At 37.0% G+C, this 22013-nt stretch overlaps 1 protein-coding gene across 2 annotated transcripts in view; it reads right to left on the bottom strand.

Moving 5' to 3' along the window:
- Window positions 1-22013, bottom strand: part of LOC121868836 (C2 domain-containing protein 5-like) — a 77912-nt gene that overhangs the window by 17507 nt on the left and 38392 nt on the right. For both annotated transcript variants that reach the window (XM_042369810.1, XM_042369811.1), the window contains exons 10-14: window positions 20978-21194; window positions 3771-3982; window positions 1857-1921; window positions 1496-1632; window positions 1016-1258 (exon numbers count right to left, since the gene is read on the bottom strand). In XM_042369810.1, coding sequence (XP_042225744.1) covers window positions 1016-1258; window positions 1496-1632; window positions 1857-1921; window positions 3771-3982; window positions 20978-21194 — 874 coding nt within the window. The remainder of the gene's footprint in view (window positions 1-1015; window positions 1259-1495; window positions 1633-1856; window positions 1922-3770; window positions 3983-20977; window positions 21195-22013) is intronic.

Below are 22013 nucleotides of genomic sequence, written 5' to 3'. Positions count from 1 at the left end.
AGGAAATATTTTTAGTTGGAGTTACCGGTGGTGCCTCGTGAGTGTTAGGCGACACTCTGGCCCTGCCTGCCTCATATGATTTAAGGTTCACATTTTATACCTGGGAAGTAACATGACCCTTAGTTTTAGGAGAATTTTTTTAAGCTTCAAAGGTTGTCTTATATGCCACTATATATGGTACTAAATTTTGGGTGAATTTTTTTTCTCTTAAAAGATGCAAAGACGAGTCAGTGCCACTTAGACGAGATTCTGATTAACTTGTACTATTTGTGTAAATTTTACCATTCAAATAATTTTTACTTATTTCCATGGCCACAGTTTTTATGTTTTGCCCACAAAACTTTTTTCACATAAAAAGTATATTTTATTGGTACCTTATAACGCTATCACCTTTCAAAGAGTAAACCAATTCATTAAACTATTTTTAATAAAAAGAAAAGTAAACTAAGACAATCACTTGGGACATTAGTTTTACCAGTTCCTGCTAACCAGTTCAGCTCTCCACAAACCTTGAGTTAAGATGGTAGTATAGTATATGATTATTTAGTTAGGTTTGGCTGCATTTGGAGGAGTTGGCTAAGACTGGTTAGATTCAGATGCATTTGGAGCTTCAGAAGGTTGCAGGAATTCTTTGCTCTTTTTTCCACCACAAAGAACATGTTATTTTAGTTAGAATAATAATTCTTGTCTCATTTTTCACAAAATGCTTTTCATTATATTATGTCATCTTTTATTCATTTTAACCTCATATTTTTTCTTTGCTTTAATCCCTCATCATTTTCTTGAGAATTACAGAGTGTATGCTAAAGGAGTGTTGTACTAAATGGGAGACGATGGAAGAGTACTGCACCAATAAAACCAAACTTCTTGAAGAAAATTTTTGACAAAAAAAAAAAATTGTGCCTATGACTAGAGACTTACACATTACCTTCCATTCAACCACACATACACACACACACACATATATATTGTAGGATATAATGATACAGGTACATCTAAATCATGGAACAGTTACCGAGATCATGTGTTTAGTGCCGTAGAATTCCTTGTTCCGAGCAATTGTAGTGAGGAGGAGTTTCTGAACTTCAGCTCTATGTCTTTCATCTTCCCGGCCACTGCTAGCAGAAGTCACTCTTGGGACAGGTGGTGGTTGAAGAGCAGAGAGGAATACAGCTGTTGCTGTGGCTACACCCACAATGAGACGCTCTCCAACAGTTACCCGTACTCGCAGTCCAAAGAGTGCATTCATTCCCTTGATCTACAGGATGTAAGATGCACATAAATGATTATAAAAACCTTAATATCAATCTACTTTAAAAATTAAGTACATCTAAATGCACAACCTGTAATACATATATGACCATCATTTTGATGAGTCTCTCTTACAATATCTACTTTGTAAAAGTTACCAATCACATCTATCATCTAATCACGATGTTCCAAAAATGTTACTTCATTAGACTTAAAAACATAATTATTAAGAGAAAGAACCAACCTTCAATTTATTGATGAGCTGCTTGTGTAACTCGTACTCCAAGAATGGAAGAGAATCAGATATCTCTTTAGCATTAAGTTCTCCCTTTAGATCTCGCTTGGAACGAGCTACTCTTGCTTGGATTAAACATCCTTTTCCTGTACGTATTGATATACAGTGAGAGTTACACTTCATTTATAAGAATTCTAAGAAACTTTATAAATTCCTTGTTTCTTCAATATGTTAACTTACATAAGTAGCAGTAAAATAAAATTCTTTGGAGAACAATTTATCAGAGACTGAAGAATGTTTAGCCAAAACAAAAAGATTAACCTGTGTAGTTGATGAACCAAAATGGTGACATATATAAGCATGAATTTACCTGTAATAGATATCCCTACAGGTGGCTCCAATGTGGTGAAGATTACATCAGGAACCTTCCCTTTTCTGTAAATTACAACCACAGAAAGTATGAGACCAGCAAATCCTTGAGAACTAAATTCATAATACTGTATATAATTCCTAATAAATATATATACAGAAAATAAGGTTAGCTCAAGTGGAACCTTAGCCATGATCTCAAGATGAAAGCACACAAGTCTACAGACCATGGGAAAGAACCCCAGTGTTGGTTCAAGTGACATGAAACTTTTAGTTGTAAACTTGGGTCTCTTGAGTTCAGTCCTCACATTCATTCTTGCCCTCAAACAGACAATAAGTGTTGCCCTCACTCTCCAGCTCTCACCACTGAGATTTTAAGGCAAATAGATTTCCTATCAGCATGAAGAGTAGTTCTAATGTTCAAGCAACCACCTAACCCCTGGTTGAAGCACATTACATCATTCTAAGTTATATTTGTGATAAAAATCCCTTTAACAATTTCCAGTGTTTTTTCTATCATTTCATAAGCACATAAACAGTCCAGTGAAAGAGGTAAAAAAAAAAAATACAATTAGCTATATATCTGTACAAAAAAAAGAGGATTAATTACAATATTGTACAGTACTACAGTTCAAGGATCCTTTATCCAAAAATCTGAAAACTGAAAAGATAAAAAAATTTAAAGATTTTTGAACAGGCCCATTTTTTGACAGGACCCCAGTGTATGTGAGTATGAAGGCAGATAATTCTCGATATCATGGATGAAAGAATAACGGTACATTAAGAAATTTTACATCAATAATTTAAGATTGTAAGAACTACAGGGTATATTTAAGTAAATGTTCAACACGTAAAATACGATTGCGAGGAAACTGGGACTGTAAAAAAACAAAATTTTCACAAGAGAATCAATCGAAAGGCTTCAGTCAGGTAAACACAAAGCCTCAACAGCTTTCAAAGTAATGAATATATAAGATACTGGAAGTTTTGTTCCAACACTGATTTTCTGGATAAAGACCTATACAGTATAGTCTGGATTTACGAGGCTAATTCAACCCGTGGAGGTCCGCGTATAACGCGTAAACAAAATAACAGAACATATGGGATTAATTGAAATAGAGACTTGGCCGACCGCCAAACTACCCTTTTTCCGACACAATACGTACGTTGTAGTAAAAATAACATCTTAATTTTATGATGGTATGCACACACAATTAATATTTAAGAGAAATATCAATAATATTAGGTTTTTTAACACTTACGTTAGTAGAAGAGATGGCTGGGTACACGGGGATGGGGGATTGGTTCTGAGGCAGAGGGCAGATTATTGGCCCTCACCTGTATCACTTGTATCACCTGTATCACTATCCACCACAGAGGCTAGCAGGGCCTCCTTGTCAAACCCTCAAAGTCCATATCCTCACTATCACTGACTTGGGCTGGCTGTGGTGGGTGGCGGGCACGAGGGAGTATACGCGGAGACGGGAGACAATGGGACTGACGCAGTCAAGGTCATCGACTCATCGCCCCTGGTGGCAGGGCAGGCAAAGTTAAATAGACCAATCACAGCTCGCGTGGGTGGTAAGGAACATGGCCCAATCACAGTCCGCGACGTTATCGGCATGAGTCTGACGTCAGCGACCAGCAGCTTGCCCGCCGCTTGCCGCGTAAATTAAGGAATGTACCGCTTAACTAATAATTGGCGCGTCTGGACAGGTGCTGCGTAAATGGCCAAACGCGTATAAAATATCCGCATAAACCCAGACTATATTGTACAGTATACTGTACAGTACTGCACTTACAGAGATCCTCAAAACAAAACAATCTCCCACTAGCATATATCAAGCCCCCTAAGGCAGGCTTTGTAGGTTTTTTACAAAAGTTCTATTTAACATTAGAGTTACCAGTAACTCACCTGCAAACTGCACACTTTGAAATCTTGACACGAAATGGCAGTGACGTTTCAGAATATGGTACATGGCACATGGCACAGAGAGGAGAAGACACTGGCACTGGGTTGTTTGGAGCAGCACTTGATGATGTGGGTGGAGGAGGTTGAGAGGGAGCACTACCACCTTCACCAGAAAATCCATCTTCAATACAAGGGTGACTGCGACTCATGCAGGCCTAGGAGTAACACATTATCAAGGTTGGTGACTTAGCAAAATATACAGTGCATACCACATTTCCTTGACTAAAGAACAGAAAAAAGTTTCAACTTATTTATTGAAAGAAAAGAATTCAATTTCATACCCTGTTACCGAGTTCCATTTTTTAGTTTGGATTTGAAATCTGTTAAAATATTAACTTGTCACTGTAATCACATGTATATACCTGATGTACAAGTAATCTCCCCATTAGCTGGAATCTTTGATCCTGGCACTTTCCAATAGCTGACATTTTTTTTAGCATTACGAGGTATTTTGGGAAAATCTCTCCATTTCGGCTATCAGAATGAATTTCCAAGAGATTGCATCATGTTTCCAATGCAGGGACACATGCCAGGTGCGTGGATGGGTAGGCTCAGAGTGCTCGTGAGTTACTATTGGCCACTATTGTCATGTGATTGCATGGGATGCTTATGATTGGCTGATGTATCTCGCAGTCTACCTCCTCAAACTCTTGCATAATGACACTCTTAGTTCATTTTCTGCTGCCATCTTACAAGTTTGTTCGTTTGCCCACTGCTGTTTTCTGTGTTGTAAAGCACTGCACATTACTGTACTAGCATGTAATTAGCCAAGAATACCGGTACTGTTAAAGCAGTGTTAAGATGTAAAAAGTGATTACAGTTATGTACAGTGTACTATACATTCATAAAGTGTAAGAGTACCCTATATACAGTACAGTTGGGTCTCAGAGTACGGGAGGGTTACGTTCCTGGTATCCTCGCGTAAGTGTGAATTCATGTAGATTCGTGTCTCCCTTGTATTTCTACATTTATAACCCCTTTATTTACTAAGGTAACCGACGTGCAATTTCAGAATTCGACATGCAACTCCTTAATAAATCCAATACAGTATGTATCTTGACATTACCTTCAAAAGTTTCCACAGTACCTATGAGTTTTTTCTCACTCTCACCACTCTGAGCACTGCCAATAATTTTCCTCTTAGGGGCCATGACTGCTGTAAAATTCACCAACAAAGAAAAACTGTACAAGTGCAAACGCCCTAAGAGATGCTCACGTAACCAGTGCCAGAGAAAGACATTAAAAATAATTTAACCAATGGTACCATACAAACACCTTAAATGTACAAATGTATGCAAATATTAAACCTACAGTACTGTACCATATGAACACTTTAAATGTATAAACAAACATTCAAACCATTCTATGGGCAACGTGACGCATTTTAGCCGGGCAGTCACTCAGCTGACTCAGATATGTGTGTGTGTGTGTGTGTGTGTGTGTGTGCCGTCACATCGGGGAAGATGGAGTGCTGCTGGGTGGCAAGTCAGTGACACAGTTACAGCCCATTGCCTCCACATGTACATTCACTTCCTACACATATGCACCCATACTATTCATTTTCTTATTTCATAGTTTTATATAATATTTTCTTTATTTCTAAGCCACATTGGAGTAATTTTCTTTTCCCCCAAATGAGCACGGACAAGTGCAACACGCTGAGCTAGTGAGAGAAGCTGGGTGTGTTTGCTTGTGTGAGAGCGAAACCCAAGTGTTAAGGAGGTTTAGGGGGTTAGTCGCATAAGCGAAGTCGCGTACTATGGATACACGTACTCCAAGACCCTACTATACTGTGCAGAGTGAACAGTGTATGCCTACTTTAGGGTAGTGTGTGTATGTACAGTATGCAGCTCCTCCTCGACTTACGACCGCCTCAGTCGTACCAAAATTTTGTCAAATTACGTATTTTCGAGTCCCAACGTCAGTGAATGCGCTGTGTACTGACAAAATTTTTGTTTGTAATTCACATTAAAATGGCTGGCAAGCTTAAAAGTGAGAGTTTTCTGGTGCTGAGAAGAAAAAGAGACACCCATTTTAGATTTTCTATGTATTATTTAAGCATTTTCGACTTACAACCATTTCGACTTATGACCTGGATTTGGGTCCCTAACCCCGTCGTAAGTCGGGGAGGAGCTGTACAGTGTCTGTGTGTGTGTGTGTTTGTACAATCCCTCCTTCATGGTGTAATGGTCAGCAAGCTCGTCTCGCAAGTGACCGGACCTGAGTTCGATCCTCAGGCAGGGTGAAACTATGGGCAAGTTTCTTTATGCCATTTGCCTCTGTCTGCCCAGCAGTAATTGGGAACCTGGATGTCAATCCATTTGTGGATCGTGTTCCGGGGTAATGGTTAGCCAGTGCAGTTGGCGAGTTGTCCAGTCTTCTCGGACTATTCCTTGACACTGTGTCATGCAACTCGTTAACTTAGGGTGTGGTTGTTGTGTTGGAGACTGCTTCTACACCTTAAACAAATTCATGCCTAGGTGGCCCTTGGGTCGGCCATCCTTGTTACATAAGGGGCAACCATTAATATTTACTTGTATATTCCTTCATGGAGGAGAGTAACAGTAAGCATCACCTGCTACAGGAGATGGCACAGGACAAAGGCAGGCCATCCTGTATTAACATATCAACATTTGGTCTGCCTGTATCACAAGCTCAAGAAGATAGCATTGGCTGGTGAGTACATTTTAGTGTATACAGTAGTATATGTTGTTTATTTACAATATATTGTATATGTATAGTAGTGTTTGCATAAATAAACACAGCTCTGTCTTTTTAAAAACTTTCCCCAGTACCCAGAAAAATTCCGGGGATGATAAAATTTGTCTCCATACCCGGAAATCTCTCAAACCCTGAACAGCTCTGTACCAATTATTCTGGCTAATGGGGAGATTACTATAAAAGTAATATAAATACTTGCAGTTCAAGTCATATGGATAACTGCATCTAAACAAAATGCACTAGGTATGTTGTCTTCAACTTTTTATATACTGCATACATTTTTTCTTCGTTTACCATTTTGAAGGGGAAAAGGAAGCCAGTGCATAAAAAACAACAGATGATAATCTGCAAAATATAAAAATAAACAAATTCACTTATCATAATCTAAAGCAGACAACTCTTTAAGTTCTTTACAGCAGAGATAAACAACATGACTATACAGTATCAAGCAGGGTCAGGTCTACAACATACTACCAAGCCACACCACAAACTCTTCCCCTTGGAAATAGCAATCATATTTCACAGTAACAAAACTGGAATTTTCTCTTCTTTTATGACATATGCATTTATTTAGATACCTTAATTCTTATGCACACATAACATGCAGGTTGACTATGGAGATGGTCACTATACATCTCATGGCACCTTCACTAAGTGAGATCTATGTCTTTTTTTTGATATGCAGATAATAGTCATAATCAATACAAATAATAAAAAAAAAAAAATTAAGTTTTCTTACCATATCACCCCCCATTTCCAAAAAAGTAGCTTTTGAGCTCTATTTGCTGTATAAGACCAGTACCCCAAATGTGACACTTACCCACTGACTCAGTAGTCCTTTACCAACCATCCTTGATTTTTTAAAATAAGGCCAATTCACTTCAAGTAATGTCATCAAATTATACCCGCTGGTGTAGTGTAAACACTAGTGACGTCACTGAAGCGTGGTGGGAGTGTTCCCTCGTCTCGGTGGTGTGACTATTTATACAACATGTGGTTCAACAGCAACCACCGTATTCTAATTGTGGTGTTTCATTAGGATTTGAGTGAAAAAGGTTACCAGTATGTACTTACTACATACATTTATTACACAAATATATATATATATATATATATATATATATATATATATATATATATATATATATATATATATATATATATATATATATATATATATATATATATATATATATATATATATATATATATATATATATATATATATATATATATATATATATATATATATATATACTGAATATACTATGTACAAAAAATGAATGTTCAATGAATTATTTATGGTGCATTAGGGTACTGGTCACTTCTGATGGGCTATAAATAGCCTTCTTTATCTCCCCTACATCTCACCCTGAGCCAGACGGAAGGGTCTTGGTAAATAACATGTTTGCTTATTTTCCATTTACTTTAAATAGATTTACCGAATTATTTGTTTTATTTATTTATTTATAATATACTGTAATATATTAAACACACTGTAATTATTTTCTTTAATTTATAAACTGTTTTGCGACAAAGGAATGTTCTCCAGTAGTGTTTCATTAGGATTTGAGTGAAAAAATATTACGTACTTACACAATTGTTCCTCTTACTTTGACAACACAACATACATACAGTATATTATTTCTCAGTTTTGATCTTTTTTTTTAATTTTTGTATTTATTTATAGTTAGTTACTTAAAATAAGGCCAATTCACTTCAAGTAATGGCATCAAATATTACCAGCTGGTGTAGTGTAAACACTAGTGACGTCACTTGAGCGTCTGTAATTAACCGTCGATAGTTTCAAGAATTAATGCACTCATTTACTGAATATTCTTTGGAAAAAAATAAAATTTAAATCAATTATTTATAGGAGATAAATATTATTATGAGTAAATATACCGATACCGGTATGCATTACTGACCACCTCCACGGCTCCTCACTGGCAAATGGGGGGGGGGCGTGGGGAGGGGTGTGTGATGATAGCTGTGTTTATTATAGGGGTATAAATCTCTTTTACGGTATGTTAGACAGGTTTATAATACATTTTTATTATTTTAATATACCGGTAATCTTAATTTGAATCCAGCTTGCCAAACGTAAGTTTCAGTATAAAATAATTAGTGGTAAGACCTTGTGAGTGGCTTATGATGTTTTCATCACCACTCTTGACACACTAAACCACAATATTTAAGAGGTAAGAATTTTAAACTTGGTGGTTTAGACGACCCCCTAACTTTGGGCAGATTTTTTTAATGTTCAAATTTCGTCTTATAGGCCGTGATATACGGTACTTTGAACTGTGACTCCATTATCTCCTACATAAAGGGCTGAGGGTGTGGGGGATTGATAGAGGGATTTAAGCCTGACCACCAGGCAGGTCTTGGTGCTATACAACATGCAATACAAAAGTGCTAAATGATGTGGTACCTGAACCCCGTCTCTTGTGTTGGGTAGTTTGTATTTTTACCTTTAATAATAAATATGGTAAAAATTTCAGCACAATCCATACTCCAGTATATATGAAAAGTAATATACAGTGAAAAGAAAATATCTCCAAAATTCTCAATACTCTTTCATACTACAAATTCTCAATAATTTTCCAAGCCTTTATTACTTCATTCAGCCCTAATTAATAAACTACTCCTCTTCTGCCATTCACAAAAATAGTCTGAGATCTTGAGCTTCCTGCAACAATTTAGTCAATTAATTATTTTTTGTTAATCTACTATGTATTCGCACACAATTTTTTACAAGTTATGCACAATCAACTCGTATCACTTTCAATATTTTAATATTATTTTGATAATGACTAATTTATCCCTAAATAAGAAAATTAATAAAAAGAAAAACTATCTACTGAATTTCTTAAAATGAGATTTTCCAGTAAATGGTTTATTCAAGTTACTTCTCTCAACTCTTTATTTAACACCAAGTGGTACAAAGATGATTTCCATACCAGTACAAGGCAACTTGATCTGCCTAGTGTGTTATACATGCATAACACACAATGTGAAGTATCAGCTTGGTTTATTGTCATAATTAGAAAATCACGAAATTATGACCTTTGACATTAGTCATGCATTATCAAGGTACTGTAATAAACATGCTTCTTCATTTAAAAAATTAAAGTAACAGATTTAAATCTACAAATATATAACGAATGGAATATTAAATTTTCTCAGTCCTCATAATTCAAATTTTCTTGAGTACCAATTTCAAAGACTGTAACCATCTCATTTCCATGAAAATCTTTAATTTTGTGGGGATGTTACACTGCTGCATGAGCATACTTTAAATGTGAATGAACCTGGGTAATATGCAGCCAACTTTCTTGAAGGAGATAGATGCTAGATAAGGCACATCATCCGAGATGTATTTTTAACTTTAATTTATGTGTCATATTCATACTACAGTTTGCCATCCACCTCCAAACCAAGGTCCTCCCCCTCTGACCTATTCAACTCAGTTCTATCTTCATCCCACATAACATGTTACAGGTACGTATACCGGTATGTTTTTTTTCTCCTGTTTTATGGGGGTTTACATTGTCCAGGGATGGAGGTGAGAGTGAGGCAAAACCCTGAATGTTGGCGAGTTTGGAAATGGATTAATCTATAAGAAAAGTCAAAGAGTCTTTACTTAAAACCTCACTGGTTCTTGAAGCACTGTTAATCTGGTGAGATGGTTGCTTGCATCTACCCTGCACCATAAATACTGTCAGTGTGGATAATGTTATGCAGCTCTAAGATTCCCATCCCTAGGCACTGGTAACCTTTGCCTGAGGGTACCTAGTAACCATAACACAGGCTTCTACATCGACATGCTTCATTTCCCATTATGTTCATAACTTGGTACAGTGTAAAAAAAAAGGAAGAAATTTTTTGTGGTATTTATGGATATGGAAAAAACATGGAATAAACAGAAAAATTATGTGAACATTTTAAAGTGTAACAAGTGATGGGAAATCGAATGCTATTCAAAACATTTTACTGGGAGAGTAAAATGTGTTAAATTTGTGAGGCAGAGGGAAATAATTGCCCCGGTGTTCCAGTATTTTGTAGGGTTGAGTTAGTAAAAGGTGAAAGTAAATGTAATGGAAAGGGGCACAAGTCTAGTAAACAATCACTTGAGATGCAAATGGGTGGTGAAGTGCCTGGTGTCAGCTGATGACACTGTTTTAATGAGTGCTTCAGAAGAAAGTTACAGGTGTTAGTGCAAGATTTTGAACTAAGATAGTTAAGTGTGACTGAATAAATACAAAGTGATGGGAATAAATAGAGAAGAGAAACAAGGAGAAATAATTGTTAGTTTGATTGAAGTCAGAAAAGAAGAAATATTGAGTAAATGAGAAAAAAAGTAACAAGTGATCAAAGGAATGTAAGGAGAGCAGAAAGTGTATCAGCTGGTAATATTCAGTACAGTGTGGGGACATCATGGAGTTGACATTATTATATGGATCTAGTGAAGCATGGACTCTGGGTGCAAGAGGAAGGAGAAAATTAAGAATGTCAGATATGATATGCTTGAAAGTAATAGGTGAGGTGAATAGGATACAAAGAATGTAAAACAGAGAAAAAGAGAGAAAGGAAAAGAAGTGTCAGGCAGAAGGTAGATCAAGGTTTGCCTAGGTATATTAGGTAAATTTGGTGGTAAGGACATTAAAAGAGAATAGGAAGTTATGGATTGGTAGATAGAATATTTAATAATGATAGGAGAGAGGAAGACCAAGTTGAATATGAAAAAATTGGGTGAATGATGCACTAGAAGCAATTGGACATCCATACATCCATCAGAGGAAGTAACAGTAATTAATTAATTAATTAAATAATATATATATATATATATATATATATATATATATATATATATATATATATATATATATATATATATATATATATATATATATATATATATATATATATATATATATATATATATATATATATATATATATATATATATATATATATATATATATATATATATATATATATATATATATATATATATATATATATATATATATACACAGTGAACCCTCACTTTACGCGGTTAATTCAACCCACGGCGGCCCGCGTAAAGTGAGAAACTCGTAAAGTGAACAACATAACATATGGGATTAATTGAAATAGAGACCGGGCCGACCCCCAAACTCCACTTTTTCAGACACAATACCTACGTTGTAGTAAAAATAACTTCTTAATTTTATGATGGTATGCACACACAATTAATAATTAAGAGAAATATGAATAATTTTAGGTTTTTTAACACTTACATTAGTAGAAAAGATGGCTGAGCACACGGGGATGGGGGGTTGGTTCCGAGGCAGAGGGCAGATTATTGGCCTTCACCTGTATCACTTGTATCAATTGTATCACTATGCACACAGAGGCTTGCAGGGCCTCTTTGTCAAACCACCCAAAGTCCATATAAGCCCATATCCTCACCATAATTATCACTATCACTGACTTGGGCCGGCTGTGGTGGGTGGCGGGTGAAGAACTGGTAATGTTTTGATGACTGGGCGACCTTGTGCGAACCATGTTCGCGCCGCTTACACAACCACCAATGCCTCTGGTACCTGTAAGCTCAAGTTATCGGTGATCCACACAGCATGCAAGCCGCACGCCTACAAGAGCATGGACATGACCAAGCTAAATGTCCACTGGCTGACCGCACGAAAGGCGTGGATGTTCTCTACGCTGTCCCTCTCCTGGTTTGATGACTGTTTCGTTCCCGATGTGAAGAAATTCTGTGAGCAACAGAATGTGCCATTCAAGATTTTGTTGCTGCTGGACAACGCACCAGGACACTCGCCGCTACTGTTAGATCGTCACCCCAACGTAAAAGTGGTCTTCCTTCCTCCGAACACTACGTCTATATTACAGCCCATGGACCAAGAGTTAATCTGTAATGTAAAAGCTGCATTCTCTACTAAAAAATTCAAGCTCCTGAACGACTACACCAACACCAGGGAAGAGTTGCGTAACCTGAGTGACACCACCACCGATAGCAAGAGCAAAGACGACGAGGATCAACAGTTGGCAGAGCAACAAGTACTTTTAAAACAATTCTGGAGAATATTCAACATCAAGAAAGCTGTGGACTTCTTGGTGGAGGCATGGGATCAGCTGTCTGTAGCAACTGTTCGTCACGCATGGAGACATGTGTTGCAAGGCATTCCGGTCATTAGGCAGAGTCAATCTGTGACTGGTGAGGTTCAGACTGTTGCAGTAGCAGTGGACCTTTCCAGAGAAGCTGCGCAGTGTTACAGCTGCAGGCTTCTCCGAGACCACCAACGACGACATCCTGGAGGTGATAAAGGATCCTGATGTGACTACCGACGAGATGGTAGATGATGATGACGTCAGTGAAGAGGCAGGTGGTGCGTCATCCCAAGAAGAACACCGCTTATCCCATAGTAATGTTAGGGGTGCCATCGAGTGTATCGAGAAAGTCAAGCTCCTCCTTTCCGACGACCCTGACGCAAACAGGTATGAAATCTTCACTACCCAGCTGTTGCAGACTATGGAGCCCTACTTCAAGGTTTATCACGACAACATAAACACCAGCCGTCAGCAAAGCATAACAGAGTTCTTCGCCCGCAACCCACCACAGCCAGCCCAAGCCAGTGATAGTGACAGAGGTAGAGACAGTGATGATGACTTTGAGGGATTTGTCAGGGAGGCCCTGACAAGTGTGGATGACAGTGATGGTGACTCACCTGAGGGCCAGTAGCCTGCCCTCTGCCTCGGAACCAGCCTCCATTCCTGTACGCCGACCCATCTCTTCTACTAACGTAAGTGTTAACCCCAACCTATATTTTTCCAAACTTAACCTTTATTTTTCCTAAACTAACCTTTATTTTTCCTAACCTAACCTCTTCTATATTAATTGTGTGTGCATACCATCATAAAGTTAAGATAAAATTTTTACTACAACATAGTTGTGTGTTGTCAAAAAGTGGAGTTTGGGGGTCGGCCAGGTCTCTATTTCAATTAATCCCATATGTTATGTTGTTCACTTTACGCGTTTCTCACTTTCCACGGTACCCTGTGGGTTGAATTAACCGCGTAAAGTGAGGGTTGACTGTATTATATATGTCAGTGTTAAGAGGTTGTATTTGGGGGCCTGGAAGGGATTAATCCTATAACGAACGAATGCTATAACGAACAAGGTTCTAGGACCAATTAGATTCGTTATAGCATACCCCACTGTATACATATACAGTATTACCCCGCCTAACGCGGTTTCACTTAACGCGTTTTATCATATACGCGGTGCCTCGCCAGAGCTGAACTTTCACTTAACGCGGAATTTTTCATCATATACGCGGGAAGCGGCGCGGGCACGATGCGCACAAGGTCGCCCAGTCATCAAAACATTACCGAGTTCTTCACCCGCCACCCACCACAGCCGGCCCAAGTCAGTGATAGTGATAATTATAGTGAGGATATGGACTTATATGGCCTTTGAGGGGTTTGACAAAGAGGCCCTGCAAGCCTCTGTGGTGGATAGTGATACAATTGATACAAGTGATACAGGTGAGGGCCAATAATCTGCCCTCTGCCTCGGAACCAACCCCCCATCCCCGTGTGCCCAGCCATCTTTTCTACTAATGCAAGTGTTAAAAAACCTAATATTATTGATATTTCTCTTAATTATTAATTGTGTGTGCATACCATCATAAAGTTAAGATAAAATTTTTACTACAACATAGTTGTGTGTCGTCAAAAAGTGGAGTTTGGGGGTCGGGCCAGTCTCTATTGGAATTAATCCCATATGTTCTGTTGTTCACTTAACGCGGTTTTCACTTAACGCGGTACCCTGTGGGTTCAATTGACCGCAAGCGGGGTACTGTATATGTATATATATATGTATATATATATATGTATATATATATATATATATATGTATATATATATATATATATATATATATATATATATATATATATATATATATATATATATATATATATATATATATATATATATATATATATATATATATATATATATATATATATACTTACTGTATATCAAAGTAAAGTATTCTCTTATTCAAATCACAAACATATATCAATATAAAGAATGATTTTGTAGTAATATGAATCATGTGCTTAAGCAAACACAGTTTCATGTGCCTGTCAGTGATATACTGGTGCTGGATTATGGGCAGGAAACAAGAGAAGAAATAGCACAAACTAGAAAATAGAAGATACAGGCAAGTCAAAATCAAGAAAGGTTGTCAAGTCCTCTTTAAAATACCATACAGTAAGAATCAGGCAAGATCAATAGAAGAACATGAGATGATAATCTTGAAGAAAAGATAAAAAGAGAGAGAGAGAAAAGGAGGGAGGGAGAGAGAGAGAGTGCCGTAGCTATTAAACATTGTCGAGCCAGTTACAGAGGTAAAAGGAAAGGTACTCACACCAAATCTCTTAAGAGGGCGAGGACTTGAAACCCTATGTCTCAAACATACCTATGGGGATTTAAATTTTGGTCACCATCCCTTCTTTAAGCTAATTAATTACCAATTCTATGTATAAAACCCAATATTCAATCCTTCTTTTAAATACAACTTTTACTTCAATAATTTTGTCTAATATTCTATGAAAAGAGCAATATTACACAATGTCCAAACTTCAACAGCAAAGCTGCCAGTAAACTTCAAAGTCTTTAACTAAGAAAAAAGTCTTTAGTCTTTTTCACACAGTAACAAATTCAAGATTTCTTTTCTGTTATGTTCAGCTCCATATAATAACTAGCTACTAGATCTAGTAACTAGTTATTATATGGAGCTGAAAACCCATAGCTCCCAGAATCTTATCTGTATTGATAGGCCTTTACCGACACAGTGATTGATTTAAAATACTTCACCTAATTTTCTCACCCCCCCAAAAAATCTCACACCATATAGGAAAATGGTAGTAATTTACGCAGCTGTCAAATAAAATAAATCCCAGTAAAAAATCATAAAATAACCTGAGGCCACTGTACTATCTGTTTTGAAACCTTAAGTCCCACCTCAGAGGCTGCCACCTTCTGGATAGTGAGAAGCTCACAAAGGGTAATGAAGTGTGGAATAAGGAGCAGTCGGACAACTTCTACAAGACTATCATTACATGTCTGAAGAACAAGAGGAATATGTATACAGTACTTAAGCCAAGGGAGACTACACTGAAAGATTATCAAGAGAGTTGTGGTTCTGCACTTCGGAACATACTATACAGTTTCCAAAACTTTTTAACCAGCCCTTATATGTCAAAATCATGCATGTGTCATTCATTTATGTCAGTACCATCACTTATGTCACTAATCCATTTATGTCAGTATCTTTTATCCTCTTCACCACTGATCGGCTCATTAGCCACTTGGGCTATCGGTCACGTCTCTGTTACGCACTGTTGGCAAGTACTGGGCATGCACCGGCTCCTGAATGTACCTGAACCAGCTCCAGGGTTGGTCAAGTCTGGTCTTGAAAGAGCTTACACTCGGTGCCGTTACAACACTTTCTGGCATATTGTTCCAAGAGTTCACAACTCTCACTCTGAAAAAGTTTGCCCTCATAGTTTTCTGGACCTGCACCTCCTTCAATCTTGAGCTGTGACCCCTTGTGGGGCGAGCGTCCGCCAGCTCCAAGTAATGACACTCGACTGAGTAGTGCCCCTTGAGATGCTTACACCTCAGTTAGGTCGCCCCTTGCCCGACTGCAGTATAAGCTAGGCAAGCTCAGGTGCTCCAATCTCTCAGGGTAGTTGAGGTGCCGAAGTGCAGGCACCAATCTGGTGGCCCTCCTTTGAACATTTTCAACCAACTGACAGTCCCTAGTATATCTCGGGGACCAGACGGGGTGACAGTACTCCAGATGGGGAAGCACTTCACTCTTGAAAATCGTTACGAAGGACGGACTGTCTAGATATCTGAACGACATTCTCATAAGACCTAATAATTTATTTGCCCGATTTACCTTCAGCTCATTGTCAACATACACACCTAGGTCCTTCTCACATTCAATCTCAAATAGTGAAGTTTCTTCATCCTGTTGGGACATATGATATGCCTCCTTACCGTTGGTACACCCCAGGTGCATCCTCTTACATTTCGTGACATTGAATCTCAGCAGCCATTTCTTCGACCATTCTTGGAGCTCATAAGAGATCCTTCTGCAGCTCTTCACAGTCCGCTTGGTTTTTGATTTCCCGAAATAACTTGGCGTCATCGGCAAACATTTGTATGGAGGAGTGTACAACGTCAGGCTTGTCATTTATGAAACAAACAAACAACAGCGAGCCCAATACACTGCCCTGTGGCACCCTGCTTGTGACAGGTACAGATGATAATTTCGTGCCATTAATCACCACACACTGCTTGCGGTCATGTAGAAAGTCTTCTATCCACGCTAGGACATTTCCCTAAATTCCGTAGCCTTCCAGTTCGATTTTTAGCCTTTCGTGAGGTACAATGTCGAAAGCCTTGGCAAAATCTAGGTATATATTGTCGATATTACCACCTCGTTCCAGAATATGGGTCCAAATATCCATTACCTTGAGCAATTGTGTTAAGCAGGAGCGCCCTGGCATAAAACCGTGTTGGCAATCCTTTACAAGGTTGTTTCGTAATAGATGTTCCATCGCGGCATCTCTGATAACACTCTCAAGTACATTACATATTATGCTGGTCAGGCTCACCGGTCTATAGTTGTTTGTGGAGTGACAATCGCCCTTCTTAAAGATATTCTTAAAGATAGGACTCACATAAGCCATTTTCCAATCACTGCTGACCTTTTGTTCATCCAGGCATTTACAGAACAGGATCTTCAGGGGCTCGGCAAGCTCGTTGCACAATTCTCTTAGCACTCTGGGATGCACCATGTCAGGGTGGGACTCTTATGGACCTTTAGCTTTGACAGTTTATTTCTTATACCCTTATACCCCAATCTCTAAATTCTCAAATAATATCTACAATTTATCACTTTCGGGAATGTCCAAAAATTTGAAATATGAAATATTTTATCACTTGCAAATTTTATCCATCTTACAGATGTGACAATTTACAAAAGGTTTTTATATTAATGAATATTATTTATGCTTTGACTCAACTAAAATATCAAAGAAAATACATTGATGAAACAAGTGTCATGATATGGACTACTGTACTTCAGGGGAAGCCTTGTGTTTCCAGGCACTGAAGGCTACTACAACAGGTCTCCTCATCCCCTTGCAAGAAGTTCATCAAGTACAAAGTTATCCCCCCACCTCCAATGTCCTCACCTACAGTGTACTGTATTCATATTACTGGTGAGTGTGTGAGGGCAGTGAATAAAGGCAGCAACCAAATCCTCTACTCTGACCAGGAACTGAACCTGCAGGCCATTCACTAGCAAGGCAAATATTCTACTGCCACATGACTAAGGTCAAAATGACTTTGTCCACTATCCTAATAAACATACAACTCCGTAAAGCATTATATATATATATATATATATATATATATATATATATATATATATATATATATATATATATATATATATATATATATATATATATATATATATATATATATATATATATATATATATATATATATATGTTTTATATTGAGAGGCATTATCCCAGTCACTTCAATGCCTCCTCAATATTACCATGTAATTCAATTGATAGTAGGAACATCATAGAATCTAGTCTTATTAAACATACCGAAGCATCCAACATGAATTTGAGTAACGGCATGTACAAGCTGGACAATTTTGTAATTAAGAAGATTGTGATCAGGTGAGAAGGCCGGGTCACTTGACCATCTGACCTGACCACCAACCGTTGTGTGCTATTTAAAGATTAGTAAGGTCATTACCTAATACCTGACCATTGTGGACCTGGTCTCACCCTCCTCTGTATATATACACCTTGATTTGTATTACTCTCTCTAGTCTGTACTCACCCCTGAAGATGTGAATTACACGAAAGCGCTTGGGAACTTCGTGTTTTCTTCTTTCCTTGTGGTTATAGCATGCATATATATATATATATATATATATATATATATATATATATATATATATATATATATATATATATATATATGTATATATATATATATATATATATATATATATATATATATATATATATATATATATATATATATATATATATATATATATATATATATATATATATATATATATATATATATATATATATATATATATATATATATATATATATATATATATATATATATAAATTTATGTAACATTATAAGTAAGTTTTGTATTGACCATCACAAAGGTTAATAATGCTTTGAAAACATTTGAGGTGGATGTAGGGTAGACGATTAGTGGGCCTCATGTTTTTTACCTGACCTGACCTGTTAAATCACCCATTCTTATAAGCTTTTCTTTCATTTGAGTGGAGGTGGTGTGTGGATCAGGAAGTCCCATGTGATTGACCTGACCTGATGTTATGCACTGTCACCCATTGTATATAAGCTTCTTTCAGTCCCTGTAAATTCAATTTCCTCTGAAGATATCTTCAAATAAAGACAAAAGCTAAGGGGCTCCTGTGTTTCCCTTTCCCTGTGTGGTTTTATCAAGATTTATCTTATCCACGTTTCCATTGTGGATCTACATGATACAGTAGAACCTCGATAAATCGGATTGATTGGGGCAGACCCCAGTCCGAAAAATGCGAACGTTCGAAAAAAGCGAATACTGTACTATATGGGGGGGGGGGGATGGAGATAACACTGCTTATCTGTACTGTTAAAAGAAAATCAGTTGTTGTTATGTTATTACTGCATTTCAACAACTAAGGTCTTTAAGTATAAAGCAAGATTATTAAAATAATAATACATCAACAATAAAAATAATATAAAACAAATTTCTCTGAGTTGAAAATCAGACTTAAGTCTGGTTGTCAACAACTGTTTTCACTGAGATGGTTCTTATTTACTATAGGTAACCACAGAATGTCTTATGAATAAAGAGAAAACTGTATACTGTACAGTACTATAAAGATAAAAAAAGAACAAATAAGTGTTGGAGTATATTGTATGTGTTGAAGACGAGTGTAGAGTATACGGTATGTATCTGGGAGCAGCTGGCAGTGGGGAGGGAGGGGGGTAGCACGGGTGGGTGGTTCCCTCCCCCAAGATTTCTTTAACATGTCTTTATGCAATTTCACCATAATTCTCATATAATTTAGGATCATTGTTTACAAAGGACAAACAGCTGATAGGCTTACTGTAGCTGCTTACCACAATGTCTGTCTTCAACACCTATTAAATTAGTACAGTACAGTTGTGTATTTATCACCACTTAATAAATATTATTGTTGTGTATTTATCATCACTTCATAAGTAATATTGTAGTGTACAGTATTATGCATTTGCTTATACCCTGGTTTACTCATTATTCAGTTGTCTAAGTGTAAAAGTAGCCAAAGTGAGCTATCATGTATCACTCAAAGGTAGTAAATAGCATTGTTAGGAAGGTATCTTCTTATCAAATACTATACAGTGTGTTATAGTGACCCTGTAATAAGTTTATTTGCTGAAATCTCACATGAACACATCTTGAATAAATGACCTTCTGATACAGCTTATCCTTTTATTTTCAAGTCATATTACAAATTGCATACAATATTGCATTTTTTCTCTATTACTGAAGATGTTATATTAATCATGATGAACCATAAACCATAAGAGGCCAATCAAATGAGAATATAATACTGAATCAATAAATAAATGAATCTGACAAATGTGGCAACGCCTGATCAGCCCCAGCCTGCTTACATATTCAAGTGTCTTAGTTCTCAGTAGGCCTATAGCAAACCTGATTAGACCACTGTATAGTATTCAATGAATAAGTGTTGATCTTTTCAAAAGATTTTTTATTAATCTTCCCCATTTTTTAAGACATGTACTGTACTTTTTTTTTCTGGTGACCAGAGCACCTCAGAGTTTGAAAATAGTAAATTCCGATATACTGAAGTCCAATTTATCGAGGTTTTACTATATATATATATATATATATATATATATATATATATATATATATATATATATATATATATATATATATATATATATATATATATATATATATGGGCATAAATAAAGTCTGAAGCTCTTTATCCAAGATAGATAGAAGAAACATAATGTTGTATTTGTAGAGAAATTCTAGATTTTTTAAAGTGCAAAAACTGCATGTTTGTAATTGAGCATATGTTTTGTGTAATAAATGTTTGTAATCAGGGACTTTATGCTCAATATATATATATATATATATATATATAAAGGTTGAAGTAAAATTTATTTTCCCATTCCTAAATATTAAATTACAGTTGTGTGGAGTGGTAGTATAGTGAGGTGTGTACTAGAGTTAGAGACTAATGTACTGTACTTGTACTCACTTGTGAGCCTGTGTGTCCATCCTTGCAAGATGATTTCCCTGACTGTTGATTTTGTTGACCTTGTTGCTGCTCAAAGTCCTTACGGTCAAGTGAGAGTGTCATGGGGTCTCGCAGGGACCTGGAAATTCCTGGCATACCTCCACTAGTATCAGTATCCAGGTAATGTAGGCTGATTACTGCTGCTGTGCCAGTTGCATTCAGCACACACACCTCATCACTGTGAAACACAGCAATATTGAGATTCACATGTAAAGCTCTTTTTATTAACCAGAATTAATGTTCAGTAAAGGTACTTGTTTCTTAGTAAAACCCCCATAACTCAGCTTCCGATAAGTAGGCACAGTACCGGATAACCGTTACATTTTGAGTAGTCGGCAAATTGGTTCACAGTTGGAAGGAGTAGAGTCACATGCAAGAACTCAGGAAGCTGGCCCACACTGAGCTTCAGTTTGCAGTCTGTGTACAGATAGTGCTAAGTGTTATGTATGAAGTGTAGTTTTAAGTTTGTCAGAACAATTATTTACAGTGCCTGCGAAGTGTTGAACACAATACTATACGAAACTGTATGCAGTACAATTCGTCTGCCTGTTAACAGCTCATCAAGAAATTGCCCCGAGCTATTGGTAAGTACAGTTGGCTCCACTCCTGTGTTTACCACTTAGCACTGGCACAACTGAGCTATGTGGTTTGCTGATTTTATACTGGACAGCTGGCAACTCGACTATTTTTGTTCACATCAAGCTCGTATTATAATAAATATGTGGTGCTCACTTCCTGGTTGATGTGATTGTTAATTAATTCCTCCACTACGATGTCTTCTTATCTATTCTATTCTGGCTACTGTCAGATGATTTTACTCAACTGGGAAAGTGCCATCTCATGGTCAAGGGTTAAACTAAACTTCGATGCTTCTACATGATATAGATTCAAACATATCAATACGTAATCCATTTGGTCATTAATTCCCCCTTCACCAAAGGAACACCTTACTTAGAACATGAATACATCCCCCTCTCATTCTATTGTAACTTTGGTA

Source organism: Homarus americanus, unplaced genomic scaffold (assembly GCF_018991925.1).
Source record: "Homarus americanus isolate GMGI-L3 unplaced genomic scaffold, GMGI_Hamer_2.0 scaffold30535, whole genome shotgun sequence".
In the NCBI taxonomy this organism is placed as follows: Eukaryota; Metazoa; Arthropoda; class Malacostraca; order Decapoda; family Nephropidae; genus Homarus; species Homarus americanus.
Note: the sequence above shows the minus strand (reverse complement) of the source record. Positions and strands in the feature narration are given on the sequence as shown.